Here is a 16,813-nt window from a genome sequence, read left to right on the forward strand (position 1 = left end):
GGTAAGACCATCTGCTCCACATAGTGGTCCTCCAGGGAAAGTCTAACCTACAAGTCTCAGGACAGGGAAGTCTGCTCAGCAGGGCTGGGGGTTCTGGTCTTTGCAAGGGCTGGCTTGGCCTTCCCAAAACATCAGGAGAAGTGGCAGCGTGCATGCACGGGTGTCTTCCCTGGCCGGTGCCGATGCGCTCAGTCTACTGTCTGCTTGAGGCCGTCAGCCATTCAGATTGCTTAGGGCCCAAAATGCATCGTCACTTCGAAATTTCCAATATCTTTTTTGTTCTGGAAACAGCAAGAACAAGTAAAGTAGTGTTTCTCAAAATTTAGTTAAGTATTACCAGGGAATATATTAAAAATATAGATTTTCCGGGTCTCATCTATAAAGACCCTGACTCAATAGGCCTTTTGAGGCCTCAGTGTTTGCCTTTTACAAGCCTTCTTGGTGACTCTGGAGCACCTGATAGTTTGAGAACCATGAGACACAAGTCAAGATACAGTAGGACCTTCTTTTCCACTGAGGGAGTCCTGCTGCAGGAAAGAGAGGTGCTTATGCATGAATAAACCATCCAAGGTCAAGAAGAAAGCTGGCAGACATGCCCAGGAGCCTCTGGGAGCTGCTAAGATAGAGCTAGGCTGCAGGGAGTGTTTTGGGTCCCTACCTGTGTCAGGCAACTGCTTCTGATGACTATGTTCCTGGGGCTCCAGTGTTTTGTATCTGCTTTGGTTTGAATATGGTTTGTCCCATGAAAACTCAGATGGGAGCTTTAAGAGGTATTTGGGCCATTGGGGATCCGCCCTTATGAAGGGATTATCTGGGGAATGAGTGAGTTCTCTCTCTTGTGGAACTAGAGTAGTTACCATGAGATTGGGTTGTTATAAAGTGAGGTTGTCCCTCGTGTCTTGTCTCTTTAAATGCCCCCACTCACCACTCACACGTGGTCCCACCATGTGATGCCATCTGCCACGTTATGATGCCGCATGAGGCCTTCTCCAGATGCAGCCACCTGACCTTGAACTTGTCAGCCTCCAGAACCGTGAGCTAAATAAACCTCTTTTCTTTGTAAATTACTCAGGCATAGCAACAGAAAACAGACAGTACCTATCTGCCTAAGAACACATTCTTTCTGCTACCTTCTCTGATGAACTCATCTTTTCATTTTATCACATGATGCTCATTATAAATGTCTATCACCATTGAGCACAGAATATCTGGATAATATCTGAGCAGAAAAGAGAGAGCACTTGGCTAAAATGTGTTTCTGCACAGCACCACTGGGGGTGCACGGCTCAGGAGGCCCTTGTGAAGAGCAGCATGGCAGTGCTCAGGTCAAAAAAGCGAGCTTGCAGCCAACAGCCCCCCACTCCAGCCACAGAGGCAAAGTGGGGAGACGAGAAGACCTTGTCAGCACTGTTTGTGGCAACAGCAGTTGACTGCAATTAGGTGTCCATGACAGAGGATAAGATGTGGGGTACACCCCACAGAGGACGAGGCAGCTACCAGAGGCACCAGAGTGGACTGCACATGGCAACACAGATGGGTCTTGAAAGTGCCAGGTGGACCGAGAAAGAAACCAACTGGGGTCTGTAACTCAATCTGTGAGTTCAAAATACAGACACCCAGAGCAACGAAAATAAAATGTCTTTGTGCACCCACCTCTGCTGCCCTGGCTTACCACCCATGGGGTGCTTAACCTGGATTGAGATCGTTCAGGGTCAACAGTAAATACCGACATTGGCATTTCCCCTGATGTGTTTGCATGTTACATGACTTGTATTTCCTGACTGGTTCCCAGCAAGGTCCAAGAGCTGATACCTGCAATCGTTCTTCCCAGGAGACTGGAAAGGGAAGCCTAAATCTGTGACTCTGCGCTTCTCACATCAACCCATGTTCACCTTTAGGGATGGCATATTTTCTGGGGTTCCTCTATGTTGTCAAGTTACTTATGCATTCAAAGTCCTCTCTGTGTTGCTCTTTGCAACCTACTTATTTACATAATATTTCTGTTTCCCCTTCAACTCTTTAGCTAACATCATGAACATTCTGCAGACATCCCATGAACCTGAGAATGCTCTGAAAATGAGTGCTATCTGTGATTTTTTGACCATAGGCTTTTGAAAGCCAACAAATTAAGTGCGCCAAGTGTGATTTTCCATTACATCAAAAAAGTACTGATTTCAAACCTAGAGCAGAGAGGAGAAACCTTTTCATGCCTCCCCCTCACCCCAGTGGTCTGTCCTGGAGCCTGTCTATGCCAAGTCCCGGTGCAGACAGAAAGGACACCAGCAGCCTTGCAAACAAACTTCAGTCCCCGAAGGGAGCAGCCATGAGGAGCATTTCCCAGCAGTACCTTCCTCTTGTCCCTCTCCCCAACCTGCAGGCGGCTTCTTGCCCTCACATTGATAAGAACCAGTCGCCAGCATCCAGAGCAGAGTGAGATGTTGAAAAGCAAAGACTCTGGGGTCAGAGTGTCCAGGAGTAAATCAGCTCAGCCTGCCGCCCCCCCAGCTGTGTGACCATGTGCAAATTCCTTAGCCTGTCTGTGCCTCAATTCCCCATACATGAAACAATACTAAATTGTCGTGAGGGTTTAGTGAACCCATGCAGAGACAAGCCCAGGCCTGGCATGGAGGTGAGTGATCAGACACACTAACTGCTGTTCTGTGGTTAAGAAATGATTAAGGAATCAGGCAGAAAGCACCCCAAGGAATGACCCTTTCTATTCAGCAGACCCTTGCTGCACTGCAATGGGTCCAGCCTGTGGAATGGGAAGGAGGGGTGATACCTCTGCAGTGGGGCTGCTCCCCTGTCCAGGTACCATTGGGAAGACACACCACGCTGCTGGGCCCAACCAGCCGGAACCCGGGGTTGCAGGCAAAATGCACTTCGTGATCCACTAAGTACTTGCTTCCAAACTTTCTGCCATCTGGAGGAGCGTTCAGAGCTGGGCAGGAAACTGCAAGGAGAAAAGGAAGGATTAGAAGCCCCTCATCCTGGACCACAGCTGTTTAGACATCATTCTCGATGACAAGACTTTCCCCTGTGTTGAGCGCCTGCTGCAGGCGGTGTGCTGTGCTGGACATTGTAAATGCTAGTAAGACGCCTACTCAGTGAAAGACAAGGAGACCGGGCTCATAGACACTGAGCATCCATGTGCAGGGCATGGGAGGGGCAGAGCTGGGACACCCTGCAGGTGTGGCTGGCCCATCCCATCACTGTCCCCTACTCCCTCTGCTTTCTCAGAGCTCCAGCCCCACTGGGTTTCTCAGTTCTCCTGAACAGGCTGGGCTCAGCCTCACCTCCAAGCCTGGGATTTTTTTTTTTTTTTTTTAATTGAAACATAGTTGATTGTACATATCTGTGGGGTACAGCATTGAATATCTATACCAGTATGCAATGTGTACTGCTCAAATCAGGATAATGAATATATTCAACATTATACAGTGTAGTACAATCCCTCTCTTACCCGCTCCCCCTCCCCCTTTCCCACCTCTGGTAACTTCAGTTCTGTTCTCTTCTTTTGAAAGTTCAATGTATTATTGTAATTGTTGTATCCTTCTCTTTTATTTCTTTATTTTATTTTATTTTTATTTAGCTCCCACTTACAAGTGAGGTATTTCTCTTTCTGTGCCTGGCTTATTTCACTTGACATAATTTTCTCTGAGTTCATCCATGCTGCTGCAAATGGCAGAACTTCACTCTCTTTCAAGCCTGAGCTTTTGCTCTTCTCTCAGCCTGGAATGTTCTTTCCCCAGAATTTCTATGGCTGGCTCCTTCTCACTCCTCAGGTCTCCATGCAAGTGCCACAACAGCCAGGGTGCTCCCTGACCACCACACCTCGCTGAGAGCTCCCCAGGCACTCTCTGTCCATGAGACCACTTCGTTTTCTTCTTGGCATTTGTAACCTTGGGATTTTCTTGCTGATTTGTTTGTTTCCCCATCAGAATGTGTCTGGCCTGTGTCCCTGATGTACCCGCAGCACCAGCCCAGTGCCTGGCTCACAGTGAATGCTCAATAGATCATTCTTGAACAAATAAATGAATGAGACATTATTTATTGAGTTCTTTCTATGTGTCAGGCACTATATTAAGCACTAGGGAAACATCAGCGAATAAGAAAGAGAAAACCCAGCCCTCAAGAAGCCCACCTTCTCTCTAGCAGGGGAGATGATTGATAAATGATCAACAAGAAATGGCAGAGTGTGACAAGTGCCACATAGAGAGTGAAAGTGAGGAACGGTGCTGCAGACGCCGGAGGACGGTGCCCAGTTTTGAATACGGTGGTCAGGGAAGGCCTCCCTGGAACAAAGCTGAAGGTGAAGTCACAACCATAGGGGGAGTTCTGGGGAACAACCAGGGCAAAGGCCCTGAGGTGGGAGTGAGCCCTGCGGGCCTGAGGAATGCCAAGGACACCACCAGGGCTGGAGTGGAGTGGACGAGGCAGAGGGTGGAGCTGAGTCACACAAGCAACAGGGAACGAGGGACAGCAGAGTTACACAGGGCATCGGAAAGGAAGGCGGAGGCCGTGCAACTGTTCTCTGCATGAGATCGGTCCACTGGAGGGTTGAGCCGAGGCAGGAGGTGGCCGGCTCACAACATCACTCTGGCTGTGGCCTGAGCACAAAGTGCAGGGTGCAAGAGAGCGCGGGGAGGGAAGCGCAGGCTGGGGTGGTAGCTGGGAGCAGACGGAGACAGTGCGAACCCTGGCTGCACCGGGAAGGCAGAACCATCTGGGTTTCCTGAGGGACTTTAGTGGCTGGAGGGAGACGGAGGCGAAGCAGGCACGTCCCGGTCAATGCTCATTTAATGAGCAAGTGCCCATAGCTGGGAGGCCTGGAGGTGGGTTCAGTTTAACTGGAAACTCGGAACCACTTCTAAAATGCTTTCAATGTAAATTCCAAGTGTCATTTATAAAAATACTTGTAGGGTTTTTTAGACAGATGCAAACGAGGCTGCTGCTTCGGCTGTGCTGGTTAAAGCGAAGACTCACTCCGCATCCAGCACGAGGGGTACGTCTGCCAGCCCATGTGTCAGTGGCACCCTGGGCCTGAGGCCGCGACAGGTGCTCAATGGCCTTCTGCCCCAGAGGGTAGCAGGTGGGTCACTGAGGCTCTGCCCCCAAATCCCACCTGGGCCAGACACAGCCCAGGCCCTTCACCCAGCGGCTATGGCAACCCTGGCTGGCAGGAGCCAGCCCCTCTGGGTACTCTCAGTGGCCCTTGGTCATTGAGAAATATCTGACCATTTCTATGTCCCTGTCTTTAGTAAAACTCCAAGCTGGCATCCGGTGGTAATAACCTTGTGAGAAGGAACTAGCAGGAGCTCACGCCCCAATGCTCAGCCCCCAGGGTGCTGCCTCAGTCCCTGAAATAAATGACGTTACAGTTCTTTTTAAAAATTTAGTACTCTGTTGTGTTAAAAGAGTGTAAAATACTTTGTCGGGGAAGGAGTAAGGTCTCTTTGGGGATGAGAAATCTTTAAAAAAAAAACAAAAAAAAACAATGGAAAATCACCTGTTGGAGCAACTCACAGGTAAATCATACCTGGATAGATTGAACAGTATCTGGCACATAGCGGGTGCTCCATAAATGTGAGTGGAATTAATGAAAGCATATGAATTAATTCAAAATTGATTTGCAGTCACAGCCCGGATGGGAGTTGAAGGCCCCTGCTCCAGTGGAAGGAGGAGGATGTGCCCCTTTGCTGATTCATTCCACCACAAGCAAGTCCTAATGAGTCTGTGGGGCCACAGAGAAGCTCCCTGCACCTTCCAGAATGGGGTTAATGTGTAAGGCATGAAACAAGCAGTGACTTGGGAACACGAATGGAGTGAGGGAGGCTGTGCTGGATGGGCCCTGAAGCTGCTCATTGTGATGCTCCCAGGAAGGAAAGGCTGCAAAAATTGGAGGGAGATACTTAGTATGGAAGCCAGAAAGAGGAAGACCAAGAACGCTCCAGGACTAGAAACTATTCTTCCTGAGGCTCCTGGTCAAGATGGCGGAACAGATGGTCCCTAGCATCACTCTCTCCCACAAATTAACCAATTTACAACTATATAAAAAAGCAACAACAGCCAAGATGGTGCCACTAGAGCTCAGGGGAACAGGAAGAGAGACCTATGGAGTGCCTGAAGGCAGGAGGAGCCACAATGAGAGAAAGAAAAAACTGCTCAGAGTGTTTTGGGCCACAGCTGCTTTAAGGCTGGAGCTGAAAGGCACATGGAGCAGGAGCCAGCAAAAGCCACAGCTGTGCCCTTCAGATGGAGTTGCTTGGAGGCAGCAGGGGAGAAGAGGGCCTTGGAGGCCTCCAGGTCAGCAAGACCACTAACAGGGTTCCCGTGGACCCACATAGGAGCAAGGAGCCACAACAACTGAAAAAAGGGAGCCATTCAGAGGCTGGTGAGTCATCACAAGGGACTGGCACATGGGCTGTCACACAGGAAGCGTTTGCAGCACAGGTGGTGGGGAGGACGGGCCCACCGGGGGAATGCTGGGACACAGCAAGGACAGCTGATCTGCATCCCAATCAAAATAGGACCACTCAGAGGAGACTGGTTGGGAATGCAGAATTGCATGGGGTGCAGTTTGATAAAAGACACAGGCCCAGATCAGAGTTACTACACAACCCAGGTGCACTGAGTCTCTGGAGAGCTGGAAGTACCTATAAGGTCAACCATTATAACCTGTGCTGCACAAAAAGCCTTCCCTGAGGAAGCAAAAGCAAAGCAGCAATTTAGCTCAACCACACAGCTCAAGTACTGATCCCAACAGGAAGTTCCCCCACTTTAGAAGTAAGCAAAGGACAAAAAAAAAAAAAGCTCAGAAACACTGCCAGTGCCTCAGGTCCACCTGGGACATGAGGCATGGAGCCAGAGATGGACCCCCTCCCACAACCAGGCACACCGCCAGCACCAAGGAGCATGCCAAAAACATCACCTCCATGTGGGTGGCCCACCACAGCCACCACAATAACCATGGCTGCCGCAGAAGTGGATAGACACCACAACCACCACACAGATGGTCCCCCCAGCCACCAAAGTGCATTGGCATGAGGAGAGTCATGAGCAAAGATAAAGAGAAGAGGAGGATGTCTCTCTCTACAAAGCCCATTTCAGGGTGACAGAAGAAGCATCTGTTCTATGATGATATTGGGGGAATTGATCACACCTCTCAGCATTGGACAGATCATCTAGGCAACAAATCAACAGAGTAACCATTATTTTTCAGAAAGAGAGAAGAAATCTAGGGTTATTAGAGGGGGAGAGGGGAGAGATGGGGAGGAGAGATTGGACAAGGGGCATAAAGAATAATTACGATTTGTAACAATATAGATGCTAGTAATATTGATTTGATCAACATATCTCAACGTTGAACCCCCAAAATATGTATAATCAATTTTGATTCAATAAATTTTTTTTTTAGAAAAGCTTTAAGTGGGACAAAAGGGTCACTTTAAAACAATAAAGGATAAAATTCACAATTAAAAAAAATATATTCTTCCTGACTCCCAGAAAATGCCCTTAAAAAAAAAGAAAAAAGAATTTTCCCACCGCTTGCCATGTGATCTGGGGCAAGTTTCTGGCTTTCCCCCGGGCGCAGGCGCAGCCCCCTACCCACCCTGCAGTGGGATCCTGACAGCCCCCTGCCCTCTGCAGGGTTGTCACAGGATTAGCCTCTGTACATGTGAGGTACCCATCACAGTGTCAAACACATATTGTAAGAGACACAATACAATTAAAAAAAAAAAAAAGAATTTTCCACTTTTTAAAATCTAGCATGTTTCAAAGAAAGACCCTGAATCTGGGAATAAGAGGATTAATAATGTAGTAATAGCTACCTTTCCATCTGTTTAGTGGACAGGGGCCTCTAACATGGACAGGGCAGTTTTATGAATTATTCCCTGCAGGCTTTTCACTAAAACTCCCAAGGACGGCAGGCAGCTCTGATCCCCCGAAAATAGGGAGGCTCTGTGGAGTTGAGCCTGTAGCAGGAAAAAATAATCACTAGATCAGCAACTTCTGACTGCTAACTCACTTCTCTTGGCCTCAGTTTCCCCATCCGTAGCAGGAAGGAAGGATGCCTGCCTGCTTCATAGAGTTTGGGTGTGTGGAGCTCCCCCGAGGGCTGGGGCCTCACAGCGCCTTGGAAAGTGTGAGGTTTGGCTGGCAGGTCTAGTTCTCTACACAAGAGCCAAGGAAAACAGGAGTCAACTTGGTGCTGTGGAGACTCTGGATTTGCTACCACAGTCTCTGACAAGGTAGGAAATCCAGCGCCTTCCCCAGGAAACTTCATCACACACAACAAAGAAGGCCCTTGATTAATGTGTCTGCAGAGAGTAACTGATGTCAGATGTTCCACAGGCTCATGACTTAGAACAAGCATGGACTGCTCCCTGCCCCTCAATCCCCCGAGGAGAGGCCAGAGGAAAACTGGCTGCCCGTCTCTGGGCCTTGACAGTGCAAAAGCTGCTCTAATAAATAGTCTATGAATTAAAAACAAAATAAAAACAAAAACAGAACTGGAGCCAGCTGCTGACTACCTGGAGAGGGATGGGGCAGGAAAAGCAGCCCATGCTATTAAAGTGGCGCTTTTCAACAATGCTGTAAAGAGAAACGCAAACATGACGGTTCAGCCTAGAAAGAAAAGGCATAAGAGGCAACGGGGTGACATTCAGACTGGGGGAGAGGAGAGAAGGTTGAGGCCTTTTCAATGCACGTGCATACGGCCATAGAGGGCAGGCAAGGCAGGGAAGCTGAGGCATGGCCCAGGGGACGCACTTGAGTATTGTCCCGCAGCCCCGGCGGTGTTGACTTGGGGACCCACCTGGGGGGTGGTCTGGGGCCACCCTGCTCACAGAGTTCTGCAGCGCGGCCAGCCGGCTCTTCATGTTGCGGATGCCCTCGGCGAAGCGGGTCTCCTGGCCCTTCAGCAGCTGCTGCAGCTGGCGGATGGCCGTGAGGAGCTGCTGTTTGTTGAGACAGTTCTGGGGAGAGAAGAAATCAGTCCCACCCTGAGCTTCCAGAAGTCACCCAAACCGCAGGTCCAAACCTCCCGGCGGCTCACTAAGCACAGCATGAAAGTGGCCTCCCAAGCGCCCTTCCTGCCCAGTGCTGCAGCTGGATGGCAACGCCTGCCAAGCTCGGCCAGCCCCAAGCACACGTACCACAGCCCCAGTTCACCCCTCAGCAAAAACAAAACAGGGCAGGATGGATGACGCTAAATGTCTGGGAGGCTGAATGATCATTTGAATCCAAAGTGTCTTATAATCACTAGTCTGTTACTCCAAAAGACACTCTCCCTAATTCTTCACTCTAAGTTAACGCCCTGAAATCTGGGCCTTGGTGAACTTTTTCTTTCTCCCCTGGACATTTTTAAAGCAAATGAATGATAAAACAGGCAAAACAGGAATACCCGGCGGTTCCTGTACTTTCAAACATATAATAGGGCAAGTAAGAAAAAAACTCAATGGAGTTAAGAGGCGTTCCATAAAAGGAAGTGTCCAGTTCTGGTGATTTTTTTTTTAAAACCATAAAAAACAGAAAAAGGAGGACTGGGCTCATCATTGATAAAGACTGTCTTATTTAACTAAAAGAGACTAAAACGTCATATTTAATGATTAAAAACTCAAGGTTTCCAATTTCAATTGCCTTTAAGAGCCAGGATATGGAAAAGAGTAAAGGAGGGGTAGATCCACTGGGGAGCGATAGGACCTTGGCCTTGTGGGGTGAGTGGGTCTCTGCCAAGGTCGTCCTCATTGATGTGGGGGCTGTGTGTTATAACAGCACAGCTTCATCTCACCTGCCCTGAAGAAAGGAGACAGATCAAGACGATGATGGTGGTTATTTTTAGGGACAGACTAATGGATCACTTTTTATTTTATTTGTTATACTTAATTTTTTCCTACAATGAGTATTAGTTTTATAAGTTTTTACAACTGTCTAAAAGCCAGTGCGGCGTCTGTGCGGCTGGAAGGCATGTGGCCTCAGCAGCTTGGGCAGCTTCCAGCCTCGCCAGTGGATGCCACCACCACAGTGGAAACGGACCCACTGCCACACTCCCAGGGAGCCTGCCAGGCCGCTGCACCTTGGAGAGTTCACCAAACAGATGACTCACTGGCCGGATTCAATGGATGCCTTTGACAAAGTTGAATCCCCAGTTGCCCCTGGAACTCATTAATCCATGGGGCTCCTTGGCCTCCACCATAACCAGGGCCTGACGAGGCATAGCCCCAAACGCAATTGCTGGGAAGAGGAGTTTTGTTTGTTTTCCTTCCTCTTACCTCACTGTGGTCCTTCCCACGCAGGTCCTGGGGCACCCGGACAGTGACTTCCTGCAATCCCCTACCTGCCCGCAGCACAGGGCCATCCCACCCAAACCTGATTTGCCACACCCACATCCCCTCCCTTAAGGGAAAAAAAAAAAAAAGCTGCTGCTTTTATAGATGGTTTCATGGCTTATGTGTCAATTGCATTTATGAAATACTTCACAGTTTATGAAGAGCTACTTTGCTATTTCAAAGAGTACTGGCTGGCAGCAACCCTGTGGAGAAGGTGGGGGATGTCACATTTCATAGATGAAGGCATGGAGGCCGAAAACCAAATGACTTGCCCCAAATCACAGGGCTCAGGAGTGGCAGAGCAGGACTGGGAACCCTGTGACTCCCAGCCCCCAACCACCCCAACGGGCTGTCTCATTTGTTCTCACACACACCTGTGCATGAATGGTCTTACTGATGGATTTGCACGAGGGATTGATACGGCTGAATCAAAATACTCCATGGTGGATGAGTAACTCCTGTGCGCATTTCAGGCTGAGCAGCTTGGGCAGTGGGGGCAGGAAGTGGGGAGGGAATGTGGAGGGAACCCGCCTCACCACACTGAGCCAGGCCAGCAGCTGCCTGCCTCTGCTGCACCTGGCCAGGGCCGAGACAGCTGGGAGAGTGCTCGTTGGGCCTCAGCTGCCCAAGGGGCCATGGGAGGGCTCAGCTTTGAAGCGGGGAGAGATCACTGCCAAGGACTCTGCTAAGAAGGGCAGACACTGCCAGGAACCTGGGGGTGGTGACTTGGGGCTCCAGGAAGTCAAGACAGAAGGGGAGAGTGCATGCAGTGAAAGGGGCCTGTTTTCCACTTGGCCACTAGACCTCAGTGCTGCTGGCTTCAGGCACAACCGTCCTTTCTGCTTCTAGTGACACTTCCTGCACCGTGGACACACCGTGGACACCAGCTGCTTTCCCCAGGTGCTCTTTAGAAATGACATGTGCTCATCTTGCTAGTTGCAACTGAAAAGCCTTAAAAAACCTTCATGACCAAGCCAACCAAGGCCACATTCCAGATAGGGATGGAGATGGAGGGGTTGTGGGCAGACTTCCTGAGGGAAGGTCGGGAGGCTCTGGCCCATCCCTGCGTCCCACCTCTCTAGGGTGATGCTAACCACACAAAGTGTGGTGTGCAAAGAAGATCCTTGGTGCTCTTGGCAAACCAGTGTGCCGGGGACAAAGCCAAGTGCCCAGGAAGCATGGAGAATTAGTGACTTGGACATGAGGTCAGACAGTCCATGCTGTGGCTGCTCCTAATGGGAAAGGTCCTTGATCCCAGAGAGCTAGCAGTGGAGCCCTGGGGAGCCACGCTCAGAATCTGTCACCTGTAACCGGCACAGCCGTGGGCATGACTATGCTCATCTCCAGAGCTGGGTGATGAGCCTGGAGTCCTTACAGACCAGGTCAAGTGCTCAAGAGGCCTGCATTCTGGGACAAATGAGGTCATGGGCGGGGGACTGACAACCCAAGTGTTTCTCCTTTTCAAACTGAGAAAGCTATATCATTTTGCTTGTTCGGAAAAGGAAAGCGTGCTCTGCAAAACAATCCACGATACAGAAAGACAAAGATCAAGGCCCATGCCCAGAGGCACCCACTGTTAGCTTTCATTCAGTTTTAGCTTCGGAGTGGATGCACATGCACAGGGGCACGTGTCACGTTGCATGTGCTGGACCACAGGACACATACATGTCAGCTCTTTCTCCTCAATGCTGGTAGCATCGTTTTCATGTCAAGGGAGAAGAGCAACCTGCCTGCCGCCGGGTCTCGATTTCACTTTTGTTCCTCAGTGCGTTCTTTTCATTCTGAGGAGGGGGATCCTTGCTTCCCCCCACAATTGTCTGCCCACTCCCCTCCCACACCCACCACCACCTCGTGCGCTGAGCCAAGAGGAGCCTGGCATGGGAACAAACCGTTTCCGTCTCTGCAAATGTAGCTGAGGTCAGCCTGAGGGGGCTGTGAGGGGCTGAGGGACAGGAAGCAGGCTGGACCCTCAGGCTTTGGGCACCCCCTTTCCACCTCAGGGGCCCACATCCCAGCTGTAAACCACGAGCTCCACACACCCTTCCAGAGCTGACCTCCCCCAGGGTGGGAAAACTCACCAAAGCTATGACTGGGTGAGGCTGAAATCCAGGCTGGCCTGGCCAGGGGACGACCCCACGGCCTGGCGAGGGGAGGGCACATCTGAGAGGCCGGCACCTGGAAGCTGAGGAAGCTGCGACGGGGCCTTCACTTTCACAGGCCTCTTCCAGGGCCCTCGCGGGGCCTTCCTTTTCCATCTTTTTCTTTCAAAGATCTCAAATGGCATAAGTTTCCATCCCTTCAAAACCTGGCTCCACACCGGGTTTGTGCCATTGACAATAAACAAAATAGCTCCCATTTATTTGAGTTAATAACTTCTTTGAAATGGAACCAAGAAAAGACATTCAGTGAAACGCTTCCATCTTTGAGGAGAAAAAGTTCAAGATTTACCGTTTCTGTTCTGAAACTCTTTAAAGGGGTAGGCACTCCATCTAACTCAACACCAGTGGCGGTGTTTGCCAGGAGATGTGTACCAGTTAGAGAAGCGACAACAGACATCACCCCATCCAGCTCTTCCCAAGCTGGGGTGGAAGTAGCATAGAGGGTTCTAGAACACACAGGCCAGTGCTGAGAGCTGGGGAAGTGTGTGAGGGGGTCTTGTCCCAAGACTCTTGGGAGCAACGGGTTCCAAAGAATTCTCCATCCACCCCGCCCCAGAGAGGTTTTTGTCCATCTTCCCCCAACCCTTCCTCTCACAATATTCACTCCACTGGATCTACTGGAGACTCCTCAGAGCCTATGATGCTCCCATTTCTCTGAGAACTAACCAGCACCCCGGGAGAGGTGAGCCTCCAGAGCTGCTTTCCACCCCAGCCCCCACCTGCTGGCCCAGACGTGGACCCAGCCAAAGGCAGGTTGTGTCCCTTCACCCCCAGCTCACCCTGTCCCCAGCCAGAACCCCATAGGCCTGACCCCTCCTACTCCATCCAGGCCTCCTTGCTGTTTGGGCTCAATTTATAAATGAAGTGCAAGACCACAGTCTGCTCTTGAGGCACTGAAAAGCATGGGCGAAGCTTCAGGGCTGTGTGTGGGGGCACATGGGAGTGGCCCTTGAGCTTTTTGTTTTCACGTGACCAGCTCAACGGTCTTCTTCACAGTGACAGTCCTGGCACGGTGACAACTTCTGAGAGCCACCTCCATGACAGCAGAGCCCTAAGACCTGAGGCGGCCGCAGATGACCCCTCAGACTTGGAGGGGCTGTCTCTGGCGCTGGTTTCTCCTAAGCCACAGCTATGCGTCCTGTCAGCATTTTGTTAATGGGAACACAGATGTTTTGATGCCGTTAGGTCTATGAAAGGACATGTGCCTGCTAGCCAAGGCTTGAAGCCTCGGCGTCTGAGTCACGTCCAACTCCAGCCTGTGCTTGCTGCAGAACTTATTTTTACTTTAGACTCCTCGACTCCTCTTCATCCCACTGACCTCCTCAACATCCACACGTAAGGGGAGAGAAAGTGGATGCTTCTGGGGGAAGTGGGAATTTTACCTGGGAAGTTGCCCAGGGCCCTTATTAGTCAGGGCTCTCCAGGGAAACAGAAACTATAGGAGATACATAGGTGATATATATGGGATAAAACATACATATGTAATATTTGTTATATATTACATAAATAAATAAATACATGTATACACATAGAGAGAAAGAGATTTTAAGGAATTGATTGGCTCACGCGATTGTGGACGTTGGCAAGTCTAAAATGTGCAGGGCAGGCGGCAGGCTGGAGTCCCAGGAAGAGCTGAGGCTCGGCTCCTCCGAAGGCAGCCTAGAGGCAGAATTCCTTTCTTCCCAGGGGATCCCATTCTTTTGAATGAGATGTGATGCTAATCACATCTAAACAATATCGTCCCAGCAACATCGAGACCTGTGTTTGACCAAATATCTGGGGAGATGGCTTAGCTAAATTGATACACAAGATTAACCATCACAGCCCTCCAGCTGGAGCCGCCCTTTGGGGCTCTGAGCCCTGTGATGCACAGGGCATTTGAGTTGTTACCATGCTGGTTGCCCACAATTCTATATTTACATCCTGAGCCCCCTTCTTGAACGATGACAACAGCGGCAGGAGCTGAGAGCCAGCACTGCAGCCACACGTCCATCACACAGGAACTCCTTAGGTGCTCACGGCCACACAGACTGTGGCACTGTTACTACGCCCCCTTCACAGGTGTGGAAGCCAAGTGAGTCCCTTAGCCATGGTGACATATCCCAGATTTAACCCCAGAGCACCTTCGCCAGGCCCTGATGTGACAGGATGGCTGGACCCACTCTAGAGAGGGGCTCCCAGAGAAACTCCATGAGTCCCCTTTTGTCCATTTCCTGGATCCTCTCATTTTACAGCACCCCCTCACCAACCTCGGTGTTGTCAGCACCACGTTTTCACAAGTGAGCTAACCGGCCATCCCTATATAAGGATCCGAACCCGCGGCCTTGGTGTTACCAGCAACGCCCTCTCCCGAGTGAGCCAGAGGCCGGCCCCGCCCTTTGCATCTTGAGGGCAGAAAACACATTTTAGACAATTTGGAATCCTTGTCACTGAGCATAGGATCTGATTATACACTAGATGCTCATTTGAATGAACAAACAAATGAATAACAAGGAGTGGAGGAGTGACGTAGGTGTGAGCCCAGGGCAGTCTCCTGTTCATCTGCTACCCAAACCCACCCGCCGCTTTCACCTGCTTGCTGCCCACCTAACCTTTGTCCAGGTGCCAGATTCACCTGCAGACCCATTATGCCTTTAATGGCACCGGCATTATCTTCAGCAAACATCACATTCCCCCTGATGCCCAAGCACATTAAAAACCAAGCAGGGAGCTCGGTTCCCACACACGTGGCATCTGGCAGCAGCAATCCCCAACTGAGTACCCAAGCTTAGTACATGAGCCTTCCCCTCACATCTTTTCACAACCTGAGGACCTCCTTGCTGCAGAAATGGGAGCGTGTTTTGCTTATTTCCTTTTGGGAGTTAACCCAATATGAATATAGTAGGGAGAAAGCTTAGGAATCCAAGGAGGCAGCGATGGGAAACGAATGCATTCTGGCAGCTCCACTGTGAGGAGCTCCCCTTTATTCTCATGGGTGGGGGGGCCATTCAAGGGGTTAAGCAGGGAAGTGATGCAGTCTGGCCTCTGCCTCTGTCTTTGGGAAGCATAGATTGCAAGAGGGCAAGCGAGGACACAGGGAGAGGAGGTGGACGTGAGCACCGTGGGATCATTTCCCACGAGGATCATTTCAGCTGCACCATTGCTACCCACCTAGAAACACTTGAGATTTTCCCCTCGAGAGCAAAGGAAAATCTGAATGCATACCCCGCATTTTATTCAGCTTTCCCCACCATCCAGGTTAGTTACTCCAAGAAGAGGAACCCAAGGCTCAGAATCCCCATGCCGTGCCCAAGCGCACAGCAGTCATTTCCTCCCTCCCTTTCGCGTCTGCCCATGCCACCTGCCAGAGCCAGGCCCTCTCTCCGCACACCTCAGCTAGCTCATTTCCACCACAGGGCCTTTGCACAGGCTGCTTCCTCTGCCCAGAGTATCTGCCCCTGGTCCTCCACAGCAGGGCTCCTGTCTTTCCACTTTTACTCAGAGTCCTTCCCTGCCTGCTTAATGTAGAGTAGCCTCTTGGCCACCCCCCAATACAGCGCCCCATTTCACCTGCCTGCCCTCTGATACTTTTCTGGCTTATCTTGTTTTTCTCTCCCTGCTTTGTAAGCTATGTGACAGCAGGGACCGTGTCGGCCTCATTTTTCTGTCCCTCGCACATACTGAGCATTTGTTATGGGTCTGTTCTTTGAATTTCATTTATTTTCTCCTCACTACGACCCCATGAGATGGGAATGTCTATTGCCTCCACTGTTCAGAGAAGCAAACTGATTCACAAGGGGCAGGAACTTGCCCCAGATCACTCAGCCAGGAAGAGTCTGAGCCGGCATGTGGACCATGCCTTGGGAGTCCACCACCTCCCCAGGCCCTGAGCAGCGCCTGTCCTGACAGCATACTAGCTTCTCAGGACATAGTTGTTGAATGAGCACATTATCTTGCTCCTTAGATCCCCACCAGGAGAGAAAGCTTTATCACACAATCAGAAAAAAAGTTAATTTTCAGGAGCCCCGAGGTGATACTGACACATTCAGGTGATACTAACATGTTTGTATGTTTTCACACTGCAGTGCCAATGACTGGTGTGAGGCTTCTCTGGAAGCAATTTTTTTTTTTTTTTTTTTTTTGCTTTTGATACTACAGACACCCCCATCTTGGAGCTCAGTGGCCCTTTCTCTTTCTTCAAATCGGCCTGGGAATCTCCTCTGCTCTCAGATCCCCTAGGGCAGGTGAGGCTCCCAGTTGCTGGTCTTGCTCTCTGACCCCAGCCCCTCCTTCAGCCTGGAGGAGCAGAGGGCAGGGATCCTCCAGGGCTCACAGTGCACCCTC

At 50.4% G+C, this 16,813-nt stretch overlaps 1 protein-coding gene across 1 annotated transcript in view; it reads right to left on the reverse strand.

Annotated features, from left to right (window-relative positions):
* FBLN7 (fibulin 7) overlaps nucleotides 1-16,813 on the reverse strand; it is a 39,451-nt gene that overhangs the window by 13,730 nt on the left and 8,908 nt on the right. The window contains exons 2-3 of the mRNA XM_063078506.1: nucleotides 8,819-8,978; nucleotides 2,783-2,953 (exon numbers count right to left, since the gene is read on the reverse strand). Coding sequence (XP_062934576.1) covers nucleotides 2,783-2,953; nucleotides 8,819-8,978 — 331 coding nt within the window. The remainder of the gene's footprint in view (nucleotides 1-2,782; nucleotides 2,954-8,818; nucleotides 8,979-16,813) is intronic.

The sequence above is a fragment of the Cynocephalus volans genome, chromosome 14 (assembly GCF_027409185.1).
Source record: "Cynocephalus volans isolate mCynVol1 chromosome 14, mCynVol1.pri, whole genome shotgun sequence".
Lineage (NCBI taxonomy): Eukaryota > Metazoa > Chordata > Mammalia > Dermoptera > Cynocephalidae > Cynocephalus > Cynocephalus volans.